This window comes from Medicago truncatula, chromosome 5 (genome assembly GCF_003473485.1).
Source record: "Medicago truncatula cultivar Jemalong A17 chromosome 5, MtrunA17r5.0-ANR, whole genome shotgun sequence".
Classification (NCBI taxonomy): domain Eukaryota; kingdom Viridiplantae; phylum Streptophyta; class Magnoliopsida; order Fabales; family Fabaceae; genus Medicago; species Medicago truncatula.
The window spans coordinates 13,632,922-13,648,739 of record NC_053046.1 but is presented as its reverse complement, the minus strand read 5'-3'; the positions used below and the strand labels follow the sequence as shown (position 1 = coordinate 13,648,739).

The following is a 15,818-nucleotide window of genomic DNA, read 5'->3' as shown; positions in this document are numbered from 1 at the left end:
ATTCGCATACAAAATCCAAATCACCACACATTATGTGATTCTTGATATATTTTTTAGCCAAAATCATCACATTTCAAACCTTTTCAAACATCAAATATAGGTTAATGTTGCATTTCTACAGTTGATTGTTCTTCAATTTATTTTTTTTCCTAGTTGTTGAACACATTCAGATTATATAAGCCGAACTTGATTTTCATCTTTCCAGGTTATATAATTCGAACCGTTTGAGATATGCTGAAAACTTCTTTTTTTTGTTATTCTTTATTTTTTATTTTTTATTTTGTTTATTTTTATGTGTGATTTGGTTATTTCATATATGAACCAACATCGAACGGTATTAGATACAACAAACCTACAATAACAGCATCTACAAGGCGAGAGTGGTTACAACATACCTAAAAAAAAAATGCTTTTTAAAGGAGAAATTATGCGTTGTTGTTGGGTGAGTTAGAGAATATTTTCATAAATTTGTTTAGAGCTTTTTTATAAACATTTGATTTGTACACATTGAAGGTGAGAAAAAACACAGGAAGGAGAGGTTGAATTGTGTTAGCTTTTTCTTCTTTTTCTCCTAAACTGAAAACACTGATCAGAAACAGATAGAGTTCCACTTCTGAAGTGATGTTCATAACTAGATGCAGCGGATAAAACACAAACACACACACACACACACACGCGCACACACACACAGAGAGAGAGAGAGAGAGAGAGAGCAATTATACAAGTTCCTTCCACAAACCGGAAGTCAGTCATGTCCCCCTTGCACTTCCAAGGAGAGTTCACTATGTAATATTTGATTACAATTGCTCACTACTAAAACTAGCAAGAGACTTCAAATTGCTCAAGCACAACTGCAAGAGACTTCTTAATTCAAATAGAATTACAAGAAAAATGTTTGAGGCTGAACACTTGATATACAATCAGTGGTGTTCACAATACAAATCAAATACAGACTCTTAAGACTCTAAAATTTCTAAGATATGAACTTTGATAAGAAATTCTAAGTGAACTTTTGAATGCAGAACAATTTCAGCAGAGTTTTGGCAATAGTAATTCTTGATATTGTTCTGTACAAAACTCTAAGTCTTCACTCCTTTATATAGAGGTGTGAAAGAGACGTTGTGAATTGTCAGCGCATTTAAAATAGAGTCGTTTAAAGCTTTGATCAATCATCAATGATCTTTTGCCTGATATGGTTATTGTCCTATAAAGGATCAATTTCAAATGCATTCCCATTGTGAAGGAACATCTTTGCAAGGAGAGTTCACTATGTAATATCTGATTACAATTGATTGTTCCTGGTTGTTGAACACATTCAGATTATATAAGTCGAACTTAATTTTCATCTTTCCAGGATATATAATTCGAACCGTTTGAGATATGCTGAAAACTACTTTTTTTTATTATTTTTTATTTATTTTTTGTTTATTTTTATGTGTGATTTGGTTATTTCAGATATGAACCAACATCGAACCGTATTAGATACAACAAACGTACAATAACAGCATCTACAAGGCGAGAGTGGTTACAACATACCTAAAAAAAAAATATGTTTTTTAAAGGAGAAATTATGCATTGTTGTTGGGTGAGTTAGAGAATATTTTCATTAATTTGTTTAGAGCTTTTTTATAAATGTTTGATTTGTACACATTGATGTTTTAATTGTCAAATTAATCACTTTTGATTATTTAAAACATTTGTAATTTTTAAGTTATTTATTTAATTGATTGTGATTTATCGATAACTTAAAACATTTACTTTTTAATTATTGATTGAAGAAAAAATGTATAATAAATAGGGGCATGTATGTAAAGAAATAATTAATGTAGTTGGAAATAGCAAATGAGTCTTATAAAAAAAAAAATCTCAAAAGGGTCTTATAATTAGGGACTGAGATAATTTTTTTTCAACAAGCAAAAATAGAATATATAGATTACCAAAGGTAACTCATCTCACATAAGACGTGCATTCTGTATACAATCATTTTTTTTTTTTTGAAGAAATCAAAATGGAATATATTAACAGCGGCAGTGAAAATGCCTCAGTACAAGGTGTACCAGGACACCCACCCTGAAAAACAATCTCTCAAACACTGTAATTACAATAAAAAAGGTCAGTCAATACCCAAACACAGTAAAGGGTTCGACCACCATCTCTAAGAGCCGTACACAAAAGTGGTATTATTAGCTTTTAACCACCAAAGCAGATGAAATTTTGCTTTCTCTAAATGCTGTAAAATCGGTGTTTCAATGTTAAAAACACCCTGTTATTGTGTGAAATTCTAGTGAACTTGTTTTAATATGTTCTGCGAGATGTTTCAACGTTTATAATGTTCCGTTCAATGTTCCAACATCACGAAGTAAACAGAAATAAAAACAAGAAAATAAATGACAGGAAAGTAAAAGACACAGTGAGTTTGTTGACCCACTTCGGTGACAAACACACCTACTCTGGGGGTTACCAAGTCAGGAAGGAAATCCATTAGTGTAGTCCTTATTCAAAAGCTCTCAGCAAACTCCTCGTTTACACTTTATGACCTAGGACCTACCCGTCTAGACTTCAACCTAGGAACTCCTAGATCTGAGATCCCATCTCACTATCCTATCAGTCAGTCACGTTCTTCCGTTGTATTATTATGTGGGAAAGAGACTTATAACTGGGTATTTTGGTGGGTGGTTCTCCTTTGCACACCTTGTGCGAGGTGAATCACCTCTTGTGATTTAATATTTTCGATTTTGGCTTGTTAAAAAAAAATCATTAAGAATATATATATATATATATATATATATATATATATATATGTATTTGATGTTCGCCCTCCGATTCATCAAAGACAAGATCATATATATAATCTAAAATTTGATTAAAAAGTAAGTGAAGATAGAATTATTTCATCTAAAATCAAACTTAGGATAACCAAATATATATTATTAGGGGTAGCCATGGCTCATTCAATAATTTTTTTTTTACTTTGGAGTAGCCATGGCTACCCCTATGTTAGGCAAGCAATCGCACCTGCCAATAAGGACATTGTGAAAATTTACGTGTGTTTTATGAAAATAATTTTTTTACTTGTAGGTTAGCATTTCGTCGCAACCAGAAGATACTTGAAGGCTTGATTGAAACTAAAGAAAAAGAGAAATGATATTTGTACAACCACTTTATGACAACTTTCTCTCTCATACTCACATTATATTCTTACTCTCTCTTTTCTTTTTTCTCTCTCCATTGTTTTTGACCAATGAAAAGAGAGAAAAGGAAAGTTGTCAAATAGATTGTACCAAATGGTTGTTCATATACAATTGCTCAAAGAAAAAAGCCAACAAAGTTGTTTACTTTGTCATGATTTTCCACCGAAAAGTTATCTCAACAAAATAAAATAAAACAAAAAAAAGTTTAACACAACACACATTAAATAAAGTAAAAAATAATAAATTTGATTAAATTTTTTTTGATAAAAAAACAAAAAATAATTAGAAACAAAAGAAAATGGAGAAAGTGATGAGGCAAGAGAGACTATTTTTTTTTTTGCCAAGAGGCAAAAGAAGATTGAATTTCACATATCATCATCAATACAACCAACAGCCATGCTCAAAGGTCATTTTAGTAAATCCACTCCATCTCCTAACCGATCACTACTACTATATATATATATATAATTCACTCTCAACTCTAGTGTGAGCTTGCTACTCTCTTTTTTTCATATACGTACATACATTCAATAAAAATATCATCCTTATTCTTTCCATAACATTGGGTTGATTCCATTACCATCATTTTGTTAAAAAAAATTGTCAATGGAAATTGGGTCAAACTCAAAATCATTGAACAAAAGAAGTTGGAATCCTCTCAATTATTCAAAAGATAGATTCAATTTTGTTCCAAACACTGATCACAATCCAAAAAACTTAAATTCATGGGCTAAGAAAACTGATTTCGTACTTGATTACTCAGGAGAAGTAGGGTCAAGTGAAAGTGAAAAGTTTGAACTTTTTCAATCGAGAGGAAAAGGGTCTTCATCTTCTCCGGAGATAGAGAAAGATTCAACTGTGGAGAGGATAGAACATGACAAGGATATTGAGATCCAACCAGCAAAAGCCCGTTGTTGCCTTTGGCTCAAGTGTTTGGGAGTTTAATATGAAATCTTCATTTACGATGATGATGATCAGTTAGAAATTAGATTCATGTTTGTTAATGTGCTTAGTTAATTTTAAAAACCATGTTATGTTTTGTGTTTATCTAAATTTTATCCATGAATTAAACTAACAAAATATTTAAGTGCAGACCTATGCATATTATACAGAAAAAATATATACCAAATAAAGGTTGCTCCCAAATACTTAATGCAATCCATATCATAAAGAAAAAGACGTAAGAAAGAGAGATCCCTTGTTTTCTAGAACTTACACGTACTAAAAATAGGTCATATTAACTAATATTTGTAAAACATTTGTTAAGAAAATAAAATAAAATAAAATAAATTTTACACTAATTTTGTTTTTAAAATTTTAAAAGCTAAACTACAAAATTTCAAGATAATTTTATTATATTTTGAATTCTTAACTAATAATACTTAGAGAAAATTGTTAACATATTTCTTCAAAAATTTACCCCAAAACATCATTTCTCCTTTTGAAGTAAAGGAAAAAAGAGAGAACCTTGAATGTCACATTTCAACTAACGGCCACACTCCAGGGTCATTCTGGTAAATCCACTTCCATCTCCTTCACCAGTCACTCTCACTTCCTAAAAAAAGCTCTCAAACTTCCACTGTATGCATTTTCTCTCATACACTTTTTTCTGTTCATGTAATAAAAATCCAATCTTTATTCATTCCACAACATTGTATTGATTTCATCACTTCAAATTTCTTCAAAAAAAAGTGTAAATGGAAAACAAAGCTGAACCAAAAGTTGCACCTTTTGTTCCAAAAACTGGTTACAACCCAAGAGAATTACGTTCATGGGCTAAGAAAACTGGATTTGTTTCTGATTATTCAGGTGAAGCAGGGACTAGTGGAAGTGAAAAGTTTGAACCTTTTCATCATAGAGGAAGAGGGTCATCTTCTTCTCCTAAGATAGAGATAGATCCAACTAGGGGTGTTGAGATCCAACCAGCTTCACAAGGAGGTGTTTTGGAGGAGAATGTGAGGAAAGAGAATGAACCTGTTTTGCCTTTGAATGGTGATGGTGAGAGGAAAGTTGGTTTAAGAGGGAATGGTGTTAATGTGAATGGTAATGGTGGTAATGGTCATGGTGTATCTGCAGTTGCTCCTGTGACAGAGGAAAAAGATGAGGAGAATGTGATACATGGTGATGGTGAAGTTAAGGTTAATGTGTTTCCAGAAGGAGTTGATTTTGGAGATGGTGGATGGAAAGGACCATCTGAACTGAAGTGTGGACTTAAAGAAAATCCGGGTTTCGGTTAGTTTATTATGTTTATTGTTTTTCTGTTGGTTATGATTTTGAATTATGTTTCATATGGTTAATTTGATTCATTATGTTACAATAGGTTATATTTTTAGTTTGGAATGCTAGTTTTGGTTGGTTTGAATTGAAAGTAGTTTGGTTTAACTTGAATTTATGTGGAAAAAATTGATGTTTTATGAACACTTGAATTTTGGACTGCATAATATTTAATTTTAAGCATTGTGAATTGAATGTGGTTAACTCTCTGTGTGTTTGGTTGATGCATATTATCTTGTTATAGAATAGATTAGGAAGGATGTCATGTATGTTGCTTGTATTTGGGCTCAAATACCATTACTTGATTTGAGTTCTAGTTTATTTACTACTACTTTTCTTTTCAACCATTGCTTATGAATTCTTTGCGTAGAAGAGAACATATGAATATGAATGAGGAAAAAAAAGATAAAAGATGTCTAGAATTCAAGGAATTAATAAAACTGCTCACCCAACATGATAAGCTTATTCCATTCTTTCCCCTTTAAGTTGAGTTTTTGCTCAATAATTAGTTGATCTAACTCTGACCCTGCATGAGTTTTGCCATGTCTGAATGCTGGCGCACAACCAAGAATGTCCCTCTCAACACCTCCAAGCCTTTATCTAGAAATAAATCCTCTACTTCAATGTGATTCCAAAGCCGAGATTAAAATAGCGGTCACGGTAATTCCGCATCTTGATCCTTGAGATTGCGGAGAGTTTTGGTTAAATGCATCCAATGCAGCCTCAATTGTATTTGCATTGTGGCTTCGGCAACATAAAAAATAGTTATGTCGGCTCCTAAATCACAGTTATGGACCATTGGTTGAAACCCTACATGGGCCTTGTCAACTCAGATTATTGGCCTGAAACCAACAAGTTCGATTCTAGTTGCAATATGAATCCCTTTGAATCCTGTCTATATAGTGAAAGAAGTTTTGAGAGAAAGATCTAGTTGAATCACGAATCCTAGTCGAGAATACTATTACTTGACGTGCCTCAACACAACTTAGATAACTTGTAATGAAAGTACAGAAGTGAGGGACCATGTCTCTGATCAATTATCATATTTTCCACCTCTAAAACTGTTTTCAAGTTGTTTATTGTTTAAATCTGAAAAACAGGTTTTCAAAATTGTAATGCAGAATAATATTTAAAAGGAGCAAAGCTAGATAGTCATAGTACGAAAAAGTATCGAAATTCTTTTGACCAATGAGATGAATGCAAGTGTTTATGGCTTCTAACCATTCACATCTATAAGCAACTTAATAAGGATGAACACATAAGATTCATACTATTCGTTTAAAAATCGTTTGTAATAACCAACCAGCATTTTCCTTTTAAAAATTAAATGAGAAGATAATCAAATAGGCCCCCTGGTTTTTCCCAGTTTCTATATACATATCACTGTCTCAACTAACCACTGTCTGGTTATTAACAAGATAAATTAACATGATTATGTTCTTGGTAACTTGCCCGAAAAGTAATAATTGATTTTTACTTACACTTTTGTATCTTCAATTGCAGTAGCTCTTATCTATTATGGCTTACAGCACTATCTATCATTGGCTGGTTCACTTGTATTAATCCCATTAGTCATGGTACCAATCATGGGTGGAACAGATGTAAGTGTATGATGTTATTTACCATTTATTACTCTCTAGTCGATAGTTCTTCAAATTTTTTTAATTCACATTTACATTATTCTGATGACAGAAGGATACTGCTACCGTAATTTCTACAATGTTGTTTCTTTCCGGCATCACAACTATACTGCACTGTTACTTTGGTACCCGACTTCCTTTAGTGCAAGGGAGCTCGTTTGTGTATTTAGCACCGGCATTAGTCATTATAAATGCTCAAGAATATCGGAATCTTACAGAACACGTAAGTTCCTACTACATTTACAAACAGAAAATCTTAATTCATCAAACACTCAAAGCTTTTTTTAAGCATAAATATCATTATACTATAAGTAACAACATTTAGATATCCTGTTACAAATCACGTTAAAATTTGGTTTTTATCCTGTTCGTTTGAATATATTCTCAATTCCCTTATTAAATCCTGCATATTTCAATTGCAGAAATTTAGACACATAATGAGGGAACTCCAAGGTGCTATAATTGTTGCTTCAATATTTCAATGTATCTTGGGATTTAGTGGCTTGATGTCTATCCTACTCAGGTAACAAAAAGTTTCATGCTATATCTTCCTTGTGTTCACCAAAACGTCTTTTTTCTCGTGTTGAATTGTTTACAATGTGTGTGTAGTACCATGCGAGATAAAGAGACACATGATATTCGTCAATGAAGCTGTTAGAAAAAAATAATACCTCGATATTACTCTAGAATATCTTGGTTTGTCCGTTAGGGTCAGTTTTCAATCTTATCTTAGATCATTTCCTAGGACTAATTATTTATATCTTTTTCCTATTATTATTATTTTTATTAAATTTGTTTCCGTTCCAAAAAAAAAATGGTTTCCTTATTTACCTAATACTAGTCTTTTTATCAAGCTACTATCGAGCCAGTATCATCTTATTATCAATAATATTCAAATTCAAAGTTATTTTCTCTCTTCCTTTTATCTAATGTCCCACAACTTCAGCAAAAGCAATGAAAAATATTGAACTTTTATCAATAAGAGGTGTCACAATTTCAGTCTCGTATGTTAACTATTTACAATTTGTGCTAGGTTAATCAACCCTGTTGTGGTTGCGCCAACGGTTGCTGCTGTAGGTTTAGCGTTCTTCAGTTACGGTTTCCCACAAGCTGGTATTTGCTTGGAAATCACTGTTCCACAAATTGCATTGGTTCTATTATTCACTCTGGTGAGTCATGCAGTACCAATGCAGGGTTCTTCAGTTATCTGAAGAGTTTTCTAATGGTTGTGATTTATAAAGTTACTGCTTGATTTATAAACATGTCACGGTATTTTGAAATTTTATTAAATAATTTATGTTTAGAAACTCATCATTTCTTCTTTTTGTCATGTTTGAAGCATCTTCGAGGAATATCTATCTCTGGACGCCACTTATTTCGAATTTATGCTGTAAGTACTCTTAAATTAGGACATTCTTTCTTCATTTTATATTCAGAATATGTGATTATAGCCTAAAATAACAAGCACTTATGAATTACTTTTAAATATTTGCAGGTTCCGTTGAGCGCAACAATAACTTGGATATTTGCATCCCTTTTAACAGCTGGGGGTGTATATAATTACAAAGAATGCAATCCCAATGTACCAAGTTCAAACATTCTTACCGATGCGTGTAGAAAACATGCAGATACCATGAGGCATTGCCGGGCTGATGTTTCCGATGCATTGTCCACTGCTGCATGGGTCAGAATTCCTTATCCTTTACAGTGGGGTATCCCTATTTTCCACTTCAGGACTTCCATAATCATGGTCATAGTGTCACTGGTTGCTTCTGTAGATTCGGTAAGTATCATATTTACATTTTTAGATGGATTTTCATGTTGAAAGCAAGGATCGCATTCAGTGGCGTATCAAGACTCTGAGTCACTGGTTTATCCTTTTTGCAGGTTGGAACTTATCGTGCTACGTCGCTTCAAGTTAATTCAAGGCCTCCAACTCCAGGAGTTGTGAGCCGAGGAATTGCATTGGAGGGTTTCTGTAGCATATTGGCTGGTCTTTGGGGTTCAGGTACCGGTTCAACGACTTTGACAGAAAACATGCACACAATTAACACCACAAAGGTGGCAAGTAGGAGAGTAGTGGAACTTGGAGCAGTTTTCTTGATCCTGTTCTCATTTGTAGGTAAAGTAACAACACTTGGTGACCAAAGTCTATAATTGCAGAATTATATTGTTAACTAATAATATATTTTGATGCTTTACACCTGAATTGAAGTTCGAATATTTCTTTATACATGCAGAACATACATTTGAATTGTATTTTTATTTTTTATTTTTTTTGTAGGAAAAGTGGGTGCTCTCCTTGCTTCCATTCCACAGGCCTTGGCTGCTGCTATACTGTGTTTCATGTGGGCTCTTACCGTGGCATTGGGCCTATCGACTTTACAGTATGGTCAATCACCCAGCTTCAGGAACATGACAATCGTCGGCGTTGCATTGTTCCTTGGAATGTCCATTCCATCTTATTTTCAACAATACCAGCCTGAGTCAAGTCTTATACTGCCCAGTTATCTGGTTCCTTATGCGGCAGCGTCAAGTGGGCCATTCCATTCAGGACTTAAACAAGTAAGTCATGTCGAATTATATTTTACTATCTTGACACCTTATTGTAGTATCACTTAAAAACTTGTTTAGACGGTGTTAGTGTATAACTAAATACAGTTGGATAATGTTAAGAGGAGCTAAGCTGTCATTCTCTGTCAAAAACTTGTCAGCTTGATTTTGCTATCAATGCTCTTATGTCCATGAACATGGTGGTTACACTGTTGGTGGCATTTCTACTGGACAACACTGTCCCGGGAAGTAAACAAGAACGAGGAGTGTATACATGGTCGAGAGCTGAAGACATTGCCGCGGATGCCTCACTGCAATCTGAATATTCGCTGCCAAAGAAACTTGCGTGGTGTTGCTGTTGGTTGAAGTGTTTGGGAGTCTAGTACTTTGGACATCAACAAAACAGTAATGCAGATCGTGAAGAAAAAGGTAAATGTACATTGTAATATAGTTACTGCTAGCAACATTAAATTGGAGAAAGCTTTGAATTATTCATTATGCTTGGAAAGTTGCATAGTTACTTTCACATGTAAGTCAAATTGTCTGTTAAAAATTATTATGTACTTAAATATTTAATTATTTTTATCGATAAATATATAATTTTTTCAATTTTCACATTGAGTATTTAAGAGTTCTAGCAAGTCACCAACAAGGGGGAGAAAATGCAACTAAGTTAAGAGTTGGTAGAAGTTTCCGAAGTGTATTTTTGAACGGCGTAAATTATCTAACTTCTGTACGGCTTAAAATTTGAGTTTCTTTCATGTGTACTGTGTACATTTTATTTATATAAGTAAAATTCAAACTCGGTATTTCAAAATTTACGACACTTGCACACTCTGCGCATCAACCACTTGTGCTAAACTTTGTAGTCATAAGCGCACATATCAACTCATGTTGAGGGAATTTCTTTCCCCTATTTAAATTCTTTCAGGCTAATAATTGTTAAAAAAATGTTTATGATAAGGAAAAGTCAGTCACAACTCACAATTCTCAATTTAACTGTACAAAATCCAATGGACCAAAAAATATATATTGGTATTAACTTGTAATTTTAGCTGATTTCTTGCTCTGCCATTCCTCAAGGAAGGAACGCAGTATATGATTTGGTGTAAGGGATGTGTGCTTCAGCCTCAAATTTGTCATAGGTGATGTATCATGCCCTGAATGCAACCACTGTTCTATTGCTTCCAGTTCATAAGAAAATCCATCTGCTGCCACATGTGGATTTTTCATTACCTCCTGTTCACCCAACATCATAAGAAAACATTAGTAGTGTAAACAAATAAACAAAATTTATATAAACGTCTAGTTATATTCTATATTTATAACAATGTAGGTATTAAAAAGCAATCTTTAAAGAAAAAGGTATTACAAAATATTAGAGTGATAAGATAGTTATATATGGTTATTGGTTAAGTATCTATATACATTTTGTTTGTACTATTATAGTATAATTATCAAACGCTTGAATTATATAGTTGTTCGATCATATATTATCATCTAGTTTTGATAAAACTGTTATTCTATAGCGAAATAAATTACAAACTATATAATTATTAAATTTTGTTTGCCAAATTCCAAGTTTTATGTCAAATTTCTAAATAAAGATGGTGATGGTGATGTAGTCATTGAATGTATCCAAATTACAAAAACATCTTGTGTGTATTTCTCTAGTTTGGGATCTTCGACTATGTCTTCTGTTTGTCGGTTTAGGCTATGAAATTACTAAGAAAAGACATGTTTATAGATGTTTTTGAAGTTTCGATTCATTCAAGACTATATTGCCACCTCCCCGCACATTTACGAATCAAAATCACTATTTACTCCAAGTAAAATTAAAAGATCAAGAGACCAACCTGAAGAATAGGGCAAAGGAAAACACTAGGCACATCACTAGAGCCCTCTCTATCTATGCATCCACCAATAATTACCTTTCTATCTTCCTTTGCAACTATTTCATCACCCTTTCTTCTTATCTTATTGAGCTCCTCTAAGACCCTTCCAATGCTTAGATTTGGGTTGGGCTTGCTTTTCACAGATATGGAAATCATAGCCAGGCCCACAAGTTCTTTTGCTAGATCCAATGGCCATTGTCCAGCCATGTCATCAAGAATGTTAACCAAAGTCTCTCTATCCATACCCACAGTCATGGGCTCATCAACGGGCCCGGCCCAATTTCTTCCAGTCAAAAGCTGCATCAATAAAATCCCTAAGGCCCGTAAATCCGACTCGACGTTGCATTCCTTGTCATCGTCACACTCTTGAAGCCCAAAGCCTGTGATTTTTGCAACTAAATTTCGGTCTAGGAGGACGTGGGCCGGGCTCAAATGACAATGAACAATGGGCCTTTGCGAAGATGAATTAAGAAAGGCCAGGCCCGAGCAAACTTCGGCCGCTATTCGTATTCGATCGTGCCAACGTAAGCCCCGGTTTCTTCTCCTAGAAAACAACATGTCTTGTAAACTCCCATTGCCCATGTATTCCAAAATTATGCATTTGGGCTTGGAGCAGAAGCCTACCATGGCAACTACATGTGGTTGCCTAATGTCACCGAGAAACCTCACCTAAATTTTAGTAGTCATTAGTAAAGTCATGCTAATAGTAAATGTAGGAACTGAATAAAACAAACTGATGCTGTATTGTGGAGGGGCTAGGACTGTTCATGGTTCAGTTCAGAAAGAAAATATCAAACTGAATATTTAGGTAAATCTGAATTGAAGCGAATATTATTACAGTTTAAAACTGAATCGAACTAAACCGGAAAAAACTAAGCTGGTTCAATGTAGTTTGTGAACAACTTGTCATAATTCGATTCTTTTCAATTCAGTTCAAATTTTAGATTTCTTGCCACCCTTATTTCTTGCATAACATAAAGGAGTTTAATTACCTTGGTTTGGAACTCCTCTTGAGACAAAGAATGAAAAGAAGACATCATCTTAATTGCAACAGTGGAATGATTGAACCGTCCTCTATACACATTAGTCCAATCCCTACCAGACTTCAACCTCAACCGCTCTGAGAAGTTATCGGTCGCCAACCTCAGCTCCTCCTCACTGTACTCTCTCATTCCAATACTCGTGATGTTGTCACTCAGCCTCGCAGCCATGCCTATTATTACATATAAAGTAAGTTAATAATTAGTTAGGAGTTAGTTAGTTTAGTTATCTTTGTATTCCACGCCTATTTTGGTGCACCTAGTAGTAGTATTTTCTTTTTCTTTCAAAACTTTTTGTTTAAGCAAATATCAAATTTAAAGTTAGTTAATACCTATGGCATCCTTCTGCTTGCAAAATTCAATCCTTCTATTTAACACATCTCTTTGCTTCCTTAACTCCTCTATCTCTCTCACCATTTCGGTTCTCTCCCTCACTGCTCTCTCTACTTGTGTCTCTGCTCTTGATCTTGCCATTGTTGACAATTGAAGCTTGTTTGATAGTTCTGATTGAAGCTCTACCAATGAATTCATCCTTTGTTTTTTCTCTTTAATTTCTGTTCTCATTTCTTCTCTTTGCTCTTTCTCCAATTGTAATTCCTTGTTTAGGTTCTCCTTTGTACTCACTTCTTCCCTTATTCTACCTTCAATTTCTTCAGCCTAAAAATGTACCATAGTTAATTGTTACATGTATGAAAATAAAAATAAAAATAAAAATTCACATGTGTCTCCAAATTGGTTTGACTTAATAAATGTATTAACTTGTTTTGAATATTACCCTGCTGTTGCATAAGCTAATTGCCCATTCAGCTTTTGTGCGTCTTTCTATATTTTCCTTAGCCTCTTTCCTCTTCAACTCAATGGTTTTGCGAGCTTCATTTAGCTTATTTTTCAGCATCTCAATTTTTTCTGCAGTACTCTAAAATCAAGCAATATTTTGATCAATAAAAACATAACGTTGAATTAACTCTAAAAAAAAATAAAATCATAACATGATATTATAAAAAAATGAAATGTCAAACGTTTGGTATGAAAAACTTTTTGTATCCAAAAGCAAAAATGGACAGCTAATCACGGATTTAGGACAAGATAGAGATTTGAAAATGTAGTCCATACTTTGTGACCTAAAGTCCTAAACAGACCCTAAGTTCAAATGCTGTTAGAGTCAAAGTGTTGGATTTTTAAGAAAAGTAAAAAAAATCACTTGAATGTGATAGCCAATTTAGATTTTAGAGAAAAAAAACTAGGTGCAATTTATTGTATTTTTTTAATTTTTTCAATTCAATACATCAACTGTGAGTCAAATAATATAAATAAAATTACATCTACAAAAAAATATAAATATAACTATTTTAACTCCCATAAATACAACTCATTTGATAAAAAGTTGGAATGACATTTTGCATGTTAGGAACACGGTACAAACCTACGATTTTTAGAAAAAATAATTTTAAAATGAAGCATTAACAAATTTTATCCAATCTTTCATTATTGTACGGTGAAACAAATTATCCAAGTATCTAACAACTCCAAGAACAAACCAACAAAGCAAAACAAAACAGAAAGATAAATATTAACATTAATCAATGGCCACATATTTTAATGAAAATATCAATCTATAGTTTAGTATTATTTACCTTGTTAGAATTGTTCAAGTCAGTGACGTGTGGCTCAAATTTTGGACAAACGTGCAAGCCATCATTTTCCTGCACGTAGCTTCCTTCTTCCAAATTTGAAGATAGCAACTCTTGATAATAATTTTCTATGTCTTGAAGATAAAACTCCCATTGATTTTGGACCAAATTGGTTGATGAAGGAGATGCACTTAATCTATTCTGAGAATAATAATTTGTTTTGTCACTGAACATTTTGTCTAGCCAATCTTTAAAAGTTACCTTATCTCTCATTTTAGCAACCATGACTCCACTATCATCCTCCATGATTTTTTCATCATTGTTTCCCCTTAGAAAAACTTGTTTGCCACCACATATAATGAATAATTCACATAAACTAGGCTTGTGTTGATGAACATAGAACAATCCACTAATAGCACCTTTTGATTTCCTAAGTAAAAAATTAAGGAAAATGAAGCATTAAAAAAAAACCAAACATTTTAGAAATTTTCAAGATTAGATGAGCAAGGAGTGAAGATTTACATACAAGGAAGGCTTCATGAATGAAAATCCCATGACTAGTTTGGTAATTTCTAGCTCAGTTATCAAGTCTATTACACGTTTTTGCATAGGTTCATCAAATTTCTTAACTTCAAGAATTTCTGCTGACACCTGCACTATGCAATTCAACTTCGTTTCAAAGATTATTTTGCTTTGAGAAAACATTTTCTATTTTCATACGTGGTTTCTTCGAATATACAAAATTGCCACCTTATTTCATTTTATTTCCTTATCTCAAAGAAATGAAAAAACAATTAAAAAAAGAACTTTTTTTATATGATATGAGCAATTGAACTTTGTTATTCAAGAACTAAGATGAACACACCTTGCCACAAAAAGCAATATATTTAGAAAACAACTTCTTGATTCTCTCTTTCTCATCTTTCCTTAAAGCTTCTAGTTTCTCATCATTCAAAGATCTTGCTGGAAGTTTCCCAACTACAACAACACAAATACACAATCACAAAACTAAACTAAACTCAATTGAATTTCAAAATAAACAAGGAAAAAAAAAAATCTTATGCACAAGCCAAACTTACATGGTGTATAAACATACTCCTTAGAAATGTTATGAGTAACATGGAGAATAACAATGGAAATTGGATGAGATTTCCATTTCTTGAGTGCCCAATTCAAAGTATTAAATCCATCTTGTGCATCATCACCAACAGCAACATAGATTTTCTCTAATTGTGTTGCATCCATTGTCTAGATTGTGTTGGAAGAGGTCTAGTGTGAAAATAACCTTATAAAAGGAAACAAAGAATGTTCGTATGTTATCATCAATTTCAAGGCTTTCATTTGTGAATTTTTTTATAAGTGTTTGGTTTGAAACTTTAAATTATTATAATATAAATGTTACTCCATTATCATGAATTGAAAAAGAAGAGTCTGAAGGAAACGGCCAGGTTTGGACTTTTGTGTATGGCATGTCATGATTGGTAAATGGAACTGGGGTCATATCTATTTGCAATTTCTATGGTAATACTTATAATTCACTTTTGTCTTCTATAGATTAAAATAAATAAGCCCTGTGAAATTACTAGCTTCACAA

General features: G+C 33.1%; 2 protein-coding genes across 3 annotated transcripts; one reads left to right on the top strand and one right to left on the bottom strand.

Annotated features, from left to right (window-relative positions):
- Positions 1–4,499: 4,499 nt before the first annotated feature.
- LOC11407359 (nucleobase-ascorbate transporter 11) lies at positions 4,500–10,237 on the top strand. Its single transcript, XM_003612993.4, has 10 exons — positions 4,500–5,423; positions 6,969–7,066; positions 7,158–7,328; positions 7,528–7,628; positions 8,139–8,274; positions 8,445–8,495; positions 8,601–8,888; positions 8,993–9,227; positions 9,390–9,670; positions 9,820–10,237. The coding sequence occupies exons 1-10, from the start codon at positions 4,889–4,891 to the stop codon at positions 10,039–10,041; spliced, it is 2,118 nt and encodes a 705-aa protein (XP_003613041.2). The 5' UTR covers positions 4,500–4,888; the 3' UTR covers positions 10,042–10,237.
- A 310-nt stretch (positions 10,238–10,547) lies between these two features.
- LOC11405490 (putative U-box domain-containing protein 50) lies at positions 10,548–15,606 on the bottom strand. 2 transcript variants are annotated; one of them, XM_003612992.4, is made up of 9 exons: positions 15,304–15,603; positions 15,090–15,202; positions 14,751–14,875; positions 14,228–14,654; positions 13,369–13,509; positions 12,926–13,250; positions 12,546–12,766; positions 11,515–12,222; positions 10,548–10,897 (listed from the first exon to the last, which is right to left on the bottom strand). In XM_003612992.4, exons 1-9 carry the CDS (start codon positions 15,467–15,469, stop codon positions 10,697–10,699), a joined length of 2,427 nt encoding a protein of 808 aa, XP_003613040.1. In that variant the 5' UTR covers positions 15,470–15,603; the 3' UTR covers positions 10,548–10,696. The 2 variants fall into 2 exon arrangements, with proteins under 2 accessions (XP_003613040.1, XP_013453701.1); XM_013598247.3 differs by lacking the exon at positions 11,515–12,222 and having other exon boundaries at positions 15,304–15,606.
- Positions 15,607–15,818: the final 212 nt, after the last annotated feature.

Coding starts and splice junctions, on each gene's coding strand:
- LOC11407359 (XM_003612993.4), top strand. CDS start 4,889: ATGGAAAACAAAGCTGAACCAAAAGTTGCACCTTTTGTTCCAAAAACT. Junction 8,496..8,600: donor ACTTATTTCGAATTTATGCT/GTAAGTACTCTT, acceptor AAATATTTGCAG/GTTCCGTTGAGCGCAACAAT. Junction 9,228..9,389: donor GATCCTGTTCTCATTTGTAG/GTAAAGTAACAA, acceptor TTTTTTTTGTAG/GAAAAGTGGGTGCTCTCCTT.
- LOC11405490 (XM_003612992.4), bottom strand. CDS start 15,469: ATGGATGCAACACAATTAGAGAAAATCTATGTTGCTGTTGGTGATGAT. Junction 15,203..15,303: donor GGAGTATGTTTATACACCAT/GTAAGTTTGGCT, acceptor GTGTTGTTGTAG/TTGGGAAACTTCCAGCAAGA. Junction 14,655..14,750: donor TCATTCATGAAGCCTTCCTT/GTATGTAAATCT, acceptor TTTTTTACTTAG/GAAATCAAAAGGTGCTATTA.